General features: G+C 46.6%; 1 protein-coding gene across 1 annotated transcript; it reads left to right on the top strand.

Moving 5' to 3' along the window:
* The first annotated feature begins 7354 nt into the window (after positions 1-7354).
* On the top strand, positions 7355-8517 carry LOC147977196 (uncharacterized). The gene has a single exon (XM_087519922.1). It carries the CDS (start codon positions 7379-7381, stop codon positions 8258-8260), a length of 882 nt encoding a protein of 293 aa, XP_087376048.1. The 5' UTR covers positions 7355-7378; the 3' UTR covers positions 8261-8517.
* The last annotated feature ends 230 nt before the right edge of the window (positions 8518-8747 follow it).

Below are 8747 nucleotides of genomic sequence, written 5' to 3'. Positions count from 1 at the left end.
AAGATGTTATGACCTGCATATTAGGGGCTTAGCCCAGTTAGTTGTGGCCTAGTTTATCTTATCGTTTTTAGGGGCTTAGCCCAATTATCTTATTAGGAGGGTTATATAAACTCGTGTAAGGACCCGTTTTGGGATTAAGTAAGAAGCAATCATATTTGCTCGGCTTCCTTAGAGAGCCGGGAGACCTAACCCTAGCTGCTGCCTCTCTCTCTCTCTCTCTCTCTCTCTCTCTCTCTCTCTCTCTCTCTCTCTCTCTCTCTCTCTTGCGCGCGCACGCACGCAACGACGGCGCCCCGGCGCCGGCGACCACGGCTTCTTCCACGCCATCCCTCCTTCCACCCCTACAACCTGAGACCACGCCTTAGTAGGGATCCGGTCCTACCACAAACAGAGGTTCTCTTGAAACATGAGCATGAATCATGATATAGAGTTAGTTTAGAGACAGACAAAAAACCGTGTGAAAGCTTGTCACTTCTAAAAGTGAAGTTATGATGCACTCAAGTGGCATTGAACAGTATATCACCAATAATTGATTTTAATGTAGGAGGATATCTTCCCATTAATTTTGGAAAAAACTACGTGAGGAACAAGATCATGTTCGGTTCAGACACTCACAGTTAACACTGCTTACAAGGAGAAATCAACCAAAAAAAAGAGAACTCCCGAAATAGACTTTCACCCCGCTTTATAAATAAAGTGACAAAAAAAAAAGACAACTAAATCGCTTCCTGTGCTACACTAGATTACCGTCTCCAGGTACATGCCTATTTCCATGTCCAGTACCCAGGGAGGGCGTGAAACAAACTGAACTGCTACATCATCGAAACCGATACATATTTACACTGGATAAACACAACACAGAAATGTCGCCTCCTCTTCTTCCTGCCTTTCCCTAGCTGTCCAGATTTGAAAGAACGTTCCTGTTGTTGAAGAAAAGCCATCAATATACCATACTTTTTAGCTTGCTCTTGTTAAGAAGGCGAGGTGGTACTATTTAATAGGTGTGCTTCCTATTTGGCACATAGGTCACTTGGTAGCGACCTAGCGCATATACCTGCCGGTCGCTCACCTCTTTTATGGGCCGATCCAATTCGGGTTTTTCTCCCCACCAGTTTTTTTGTTTTTCTTTCTTTTATTCTTTTTTAGTTTTTCTTTTGCTTTATTGTTTTTCCTTTTCCCTTTTTTCTGGTTTTATTTATTTATGTTTTTTTGTTTTTCTTTTGCTTTTATGTTCTTTCCTTTTTCATTTCCTTTTATGATTTTACTTTTTCTTTTTTCTAATACGTGAACTTTTTTCAAACTTGTGAAATTTTTGGAATTCATGAAATTTTTCCAAACCCGCAAATGTTTTTTTATTTGTGAACTTGGTTGAAAATCACGCACTTTTTTTTCAAATTGATGAACTATTTGGGTTTCGTGATATTTTTTTTGAAATAAATAATATTTTATTTTAAATTGTGAAATTTGTAAAACAAATCGGATATTTTTTCTTTGTGAGAACTTTTTAAAATCATGAACATTTTCCAAATACACAAGCATTGTACAAAATTGTCCACATTCTTTAGAAATCGTAAACATTTTTTCAATCTGTAAAATGTCTTTGAATTTATGAGCATTTTAAATGCGGGAACAATATTTGAAAATCACGAAACTTTTTTTCTTTCGACAAACTTTTTTAATTGAATGATTTTTTTTGAATAACTTAACTTTTTTGAAATATGGGAACGATTTTCTAATTTCATGAACATTATCTGAACTTACTGAGCATTTTTTGAAATTATTTTGAAATTTTTTGTATTCATGAATATTTGTTCAAGAGTCACGAATATATTCTGAATACACAAACACTTTATTTTGAAATCATGATTTTTTTCCGAACATTGTTTTTCAAAATCATGAACTTTTTTGAATAGGCAAACATTTTTTTTCAAACTCACATTTGAAATCCGAAAGTATTTTAAAGAAGAAAAACACAAAAGAAAAAAAGGCAGAAAAAGAAATAAAAAATAGGCCTGTCCTGCCCCGGGCATGGGCCAACCCAAAAGGTATGCCTGTTTCCTTGGTTTCGGGCGCCCAGGTCGCAGACAAGGTTTACTCAAAAAAAAAAAAGGTCACAGACAAGTATCAGTTGGCAGCCACCAAAGGAATATGAAGTGTGGTTTTCATTGTCTCGAACAAAAATGAAGTGTGGTTTCCGATGAATGAATAAAATCTTTCAACCCAATAATCTGTGGTTTTCGATGAATGAATAAAGTCTTTCATCCCTCGAAACAAAAGTTGGCAGACACCAAAGGAATATGAAGTGTGGTAGTAGGTTCAATTTCTAACTGCAGCAAAAAAAATTGCCTTTCTGCGGAAGGCGGACCTTTTTTATCTGAGCACAATAGCAGAAACATATTATTATCTGGGACAAAGCCTGTATAAAAATTAGTACCACCTCGACTCGTAAAGAAAAATATCTAAATAATTAAAAAAATAAAATATGGGTGAATGGACCAAAAAGAATCAGAGAAACACATCTCTCTATATTATTAAGGTGGTAGATATAGATCTGAATTTGAATCATAACAAAGCATTATTATTATTTTTAGAAAAGGAGGACGACCCCTAGCCTCTGCATCTGGACGATGCATACGGTCACTTTATTAATTATTGACACAAGACCGTATAGAGTCATACAACAATAAGTCTAAAGCAACCAAACTAAGCAACAATTGTCGCTATCCCTATCTAGTTGATGTAGGGGCGCTGAAAGTCTGGGCCTAATACCAAACAGACCACAAAGCCAAACCTAAACATCTAAAGACTTGAGGTCCCACCCAGGACGCCTGCCGAGTATGGGCACCCACCAGTCCGGCGTGTTTCTCAACCAGGACCCATGCCGGGTATGAGGACGCCGCAGCCACCTGCCATGAATTCATCTTTAGAGCTGTACTGCTGCATCAACCTTGGCCGGTCCAACTGCCGCCGACACCACCATGACGCCAGGCAGCGTCACCCTCCTGCGCGAGTCCATCTCCGCTCATCAGGCGCCGACTCTCCACTGCGCCACGCCGCCGAGATCCGCCGTCATCAATGGAGCAGATGAAACACCGCTCCTCCTCTTGTCCCCTCCAACCAGCACTCGCTCCAAAACGATGCCCCCATGAGGGAGAACGATACCGATAGCACCGTCATCGTCCGATCCGGTAGACCCAGATCTAGGGTTTCCCCCGGAACTTCCCGATCAGGTTGATGAGACCTGCAACGACGATGCCTCCAGAAGAAAACGACGTCTGAGACGCCGCCATCGTCCGCCAAGACCACAGTCTGGCGCGATTTTCATCGGAAGCTACGTCTTCCCGACCTCGTGGCTGGCTGGAACCGAGCGGAACCTCGCCACGAAGACGTATGTTGCCGTCGGTACTCCGGCGGAGATCCGACATCTCCTCACCGGTCCCTCCACGCGCCGCCGGTCGGCGAAAGGCCTCCCCGCGACGGATCCAAACGGGGCGTTGGATCCGCAGTAGTCGTCGTCACCATCACGAGCAGGACAGCCCACCTCGCCGGATGGGGCGCTGCCACCGCCGCCGTCCATGCAGGTCCGCCGCTCCGCCGGCGATGGTGCTCGGGCCCCCGCCGCACAGCCCGGATACTCCGTCCTAGCCGCCGCTGTTGGATCTCATGAGAAGGGCCGCCCCCGCCGCCTCAGATGGGATCCGCCACCTCCCCCCGCCCAGGACCTTTGGCACCGGACCCGCCACCACCGCGGCCCACGCCGGCGGCAGCGGCGGCAGGAGGGGATGGAGGGGGAGGTGCTGGCGGCGCTAGGGTTGGGGCCCCTGGCGTCGCCCGGGGGGAGGCGACGCGAGGGGTGCGAGAGGCGAGGAGTAGACTTGGAAAGGATCTGACATCCATACGTGCTTGAGTCAAGAACAACATGGGATAGTGGAAGGGATGCTCTTTCACTAAGTGGACCGACCTCCCAGTAGCCGTCCAATATATTCGGGTGGGCGCTATCTGCTCTCTCTCTCTCTCTCTCATGATCGCTCTCCCGTTCTGCTTACAAACACCTTGTCCTTGATATCAGGGTTCATACTGAAGCACGGCATTTTATTCCTAGAAAACTTCCGCATGATAAAAATAGGTAGCTCATGGTCCAGCTCATCTAGGGTGCACGCTGTGGAGCATTGCGTGTTGGCTTTGTCAACGCCCTCCCTGCATCCTCTTTTTTTTAGAATACCCTACCTGCATTTTCGATGTTGTAACTTCCGATTGTAATTCTTTCCCTTGAAATAAAAGGGGGGCTGCTACATCTTGGTTGGCCGATCTTATTAAAAGATCCGCCGCCTCACGAGCCGTGAGATCTGACACAATCAAGCGACCAAACGTCTTTTTTCTCTTTGCAATAGAGGGCTTGTTGCGGAAACATTTACAAACAGAGATTATGTTGCAGTTTTTTTTGCAACATAGGTTGTGTTGCGGGATTTATTTATTTTTTGTAATATAGGTCGTGATGCAAAAAAATAATTCCGTCTTCCCTTTTTCTTTTTGCAACAACGATGATGTGGTGGGAGAACTTTTGCAATGTAGGTAATGTTGCAGAAAAAATTAAAATGAGAAAATATGCAGAAACAACGTTGCCGTTGCCTGCGTTGAGCGTGTCGCCGCCAACCACAACAAAGCAATAGCACCGCCGCTCCATCAGCAGAGATCCCATCGTAGTCGCTGCCGCAGGGGGTCTGCCCGGTAGGCCTGTGCCGCTGCCCTTCGTAGTCCCAGATGCCGTCACTCTCCATAGTCCCAGCCGCTGCAGGATCTAACCCCTGGTCGGTTTGCAACAAAGGGCTTAGTTGCATAACCACTTTATGAAACAACAGACCAGTTGTAGAATGTGAACACAAATGGGTTAGCTCCTGACCGTCTGATTAAGAGCCCATCTATTGGACACGGAGGTGGCGGACGCTCTCACGAGATCAATCGGTCGAAGGGAATCATTTCCCGAAATAAAATCCCTGATTTCATCGCAAAAAAAAACAATATAAGAGTAAAGAAAACAAACAATGACTTTCAGTAAATGTATTTGCAGTGGTCGTCCACGATACCAACCCCGACACCAATACCCTCGGTCCCCACCCCCCACGCCTAAGATTGATATATATACTCTCTTCATCCCAATATATAGGGCACAGTATGTTTTTCAAGGTTGTATTTGACCATTGATATCGTTAATAATATATAAGATGTATGATATGAAAATTGTATTATTAGAAACTTCGTTCACATATGAATTTCACGGTATCCTTTTTATGACATACACATCACATATTCTTGTTTAAACCTGTGGTCAAAGGCAACCTAAAAAATGTATTATACCTTATATATTTGGATGAAGAGGGTATGTTAGTCGTCGTCAAGACCTGTTCATAGGCGTACATGTGTTTGAACTTTGCCAAATGATTCTGACCGGGCAACCGGCCGAAGCTTGTGCTGGTCGCCCCAGCTCGCTCGCTCGCGCAACTCTCCCACTCAGTCGTATGAAAATCATACGGACTTTTATTATAAGGCGACGCTACGTGTCGGCCGGCGAATAATAGAAAAAGATCGACCGCCTCCCTAATCATTGGATGGAACTGCGGATGGTCGTCCGATCTACCCACGCGACCAATCATCTTTGCAACAAATGTGTTGTTGCAGTCCGCCTGTGATAAATCCTGCTTGTTGCAGCAACACGAATAAGTATTTTTTGCAGCATAGGTCTTGTTGCGGAAAGTTTTGCAATATACGTCTTGTTGCAGAAATTTTTCGCAGCAAATATCTTGTTGCAGAATTTTTTCGCAATAGAGGTCGAGACCTTTTTGAAACAAGAGCCTTGTTGCAATTGCAAAATGCCCTTTTTCGCAATAGAGGTCGAGACCTTTTGGCAATGCAGGCAACCCGGCGTTCGCCCATGCTGGAACCAGCTATGTGATGTGCTGGAACCGGCAGCAAAAAATGCTACAAATCACGTGGGACTAAGTGTTGGGAACCGGCGGCTGGAGTTGCATCCAACGACACAAATTGCTACACCCGGCATCGGGTATTGCTGGAATCGCAGAGATTTGCCATCAACGCTACAACCAGGCGGTGGCACCGGTTCACCCGTTTGCTACGTCCGACAGGCATTTTGCCTCCGGCCAGCAACCTGCTGCGACTGGCGACCGTCGCCACCGGAGCTGCAGCCACGAGCACACGCTGCCGCATCCGTGGAGCTGATGAGAAACGCATGAGACAAGGACGGCGCCCCGGCGGTGCATCGAGGCCGGTCGTCTCCTTGTCCATGGCAGTGCGGCGGGAGCCTTTTTCTGCGAGTGCACGCAACAAAAAAAAAGCTTTAAGAGGAGAGATCATGTGGCTCTCTGTTGTTTGATCGTACGGTTTGGGTGCGGCCGGTGGGTAGCGTTGCCCTTTGACTCTTGGAGACCATGTGCATTAATTTCGGAAGTCAGACCTGCGAAACGCGATCGAGTATTATTGATACTAGTAATCGAACCATTTATATTAAATTAAATTCAGATGGGATCCCGGCCGCCAGTGAACATGGCACATTCCTCTTCATGCGAGGCCCCGGAACGAGCTCGATCGATCCTAGGTCAACTTGGACACTTCCATTTTCATCAATCGACGGACATATCTTGTTGTAAATTTGCATGCGCCTAGACTAGAACCAGAGTGCATTACTCGCTCAGTCAAAGTTGTTGACAACGGGTTAAACCCTAGGTCGCCGCCGGGCCGCGGTGTTTCGGCGATGCACATGCCGCAAGAAACTCGCTAATCCAAGTCAAACACACTATGCTTAATTCATCATTTGCACTGCCAGAAGATTAACTTAACTCGGTGAAATGCAGGATCCGGTCCGAGTCCAGTACGTACGTACGTACGTACGTGTGATCGCATCGCCTAGCTACATCGATCATATGGATCCAGGTGAGGCCTCCATCTTGATGCCCAGATGGGATCAACACTTACGCGTTCTTTCACATGTCTATGTCAGGCCATGGGAATCTCGATCTTGTTAATTAATTTGTTAGGCCTTCTCTGTTTAGTGCTGTGCTAACTGGTCTGCCTCAATCAATAAATTGCTGACTGGAATCAAGAGAGAGATTTGCATGGCAATTGCGTATTTACATTGCTAGCGGCTAATCGATCTAGATCGATATATACAGTCAACGTTACTACTGGCATTATGATCATAGGAAACTTCTCATCGAATATACCTTGCCAACCCTCTCTGCTCGATCGGATCGCCGTAATATATAGCACCCATGCACGGCCTCCCCTCCAGCACTATATATACCTTGCCAACCCTCTCTACTCTTAGCACCCAGCTCGTCTCACTCCACCAGCTCGATCACTCACAATGGCTACCACCACCAAGCTTGCAGCTCTTGGCTTCGTTGTCCTTGTGAGCATTGGATTTGCCGATGCTGCAAGGATGCTCGCTAGCTCCTCCAGTGCCTCGGGTGGTGGTGGTGGTGGGGGAGGCGGCGGTGGTGCGTCTGGTGGGAGTGGATATGGTAGAGGATCTGGGTCAGGTGGAGGCTTAGGATATGGTGAGAGTGGTGGAGATTGGGGTAACAAGTGGAACTTTGCCAAGGGATCTGGTGGAGGGGGAGGAGCTGGTGGCGGCGGAGGATCAACGGGTGGATCTGGGTCTGGTTCCGGATCCGGCTATGGCTCTGGTAGCGGTGTGAGTGGATCTGCGTCGGCTCCTAGTGGTAATGGTTATGCCAATGCTGATGGTATGGGCGGGGGCGGGGGCGAAGGTGGTGGTGCAAATGGGTCTAGTGGAACTGGAGTTGGATCTGGCCTTGGCAAGGGATATGGTGAGAGTGGTGTGTCAAACGCACCGGCTCCTATTGCCGGTGCTGATGGTACCAGCTACTCTGATGCTGGCGGTAGTGGTAACGGTGGTGGTGGCGGTAACAACGGAAATGGAGGTGGTGTGGGCACTGGCGCTGGACAGGCCGGCAGCGACGACACTTCTGGAGGCTTTGCAAATGGAGGAGGAAGTGGCAATGGTGGCGGCGCAACTGGAGGTGCCGCTGAAGGCCCAAGTGTTGGAGTTGGATCCGGTGCTGGGTCTGGCGCTGGTCAGACCGGTAGCACTGGCTCTTATGGCGAAGGCTATGCTACAGGAATTGGTGGTGGCATGGGTGGCGGCAATGGTGAGAGCCAAAATGGCGGAACTGGCAGCGGTGGAGGCAGTGGATCCGGATCTGGTGGTGGTGGATACCACTAAATTACCCTTTGTTGAGCAAACTCGAATTGGACCTCGATATGTATTTTAATTTCCATCATTTTACTAGCATTTCACATCAAAGGACACATGTCATGCATGGAAGGGACGATCCTGAGCGTCGGTGGAAGGAACTAAATATCATTTCTTGGATTAGCAATTAACTCCTACACCTGTTCAGGCAGGTTTGTGCCAATAGACATAATAATAATGTGGAGTACCTCATTTGTAGCCTTTTCTATCTCAAATAGTGAATTGCTTGATTCCGCCATTTTGTTTGCAATGTCTTTCTGAGTTTTGACATGTCCAAGTATGTTTCTTGTGCATACCATGCAACTCTGTAGTTTCTAGGTCTATACCAACCTTGCTTTGTATTTGAAATATTCCCTCTGTGTTAGTTCGGGTTCGTTTTAGAATCAAAATAGTTCCAGTCTTAACCATCAACATAGAAGGTAGCACTAAGATTTACAACACCATAGTCATACCACTG

Source organism: Triticum urartu, chromosome 4A, assembly GCF_056163025.1.
Source record: "Triticum urartu cultivar PI428250 chromosome 4A, HENAU_Tu73, whole genome shotgun sequence".
NCBI lineage: Eukaryota > Viridiplantae > Streptophyta > Magnoliopsida > Poales > Poaceae > Triticum > Triticum urartu.
Note: the sequence above shows the minus strand (reverse complement) of the source record. Positions and strands in the feature narration are given on the sequence as shown.

Coding starts and splice junctions, on each gene's coding strand:
- LOC147977196 (XM_087519922.1), top strand. CDS start 7,379: ATGGCTACCACCACCAAGCTTGCAGCTCTTGGCTTCGTTGTCCTTGTG.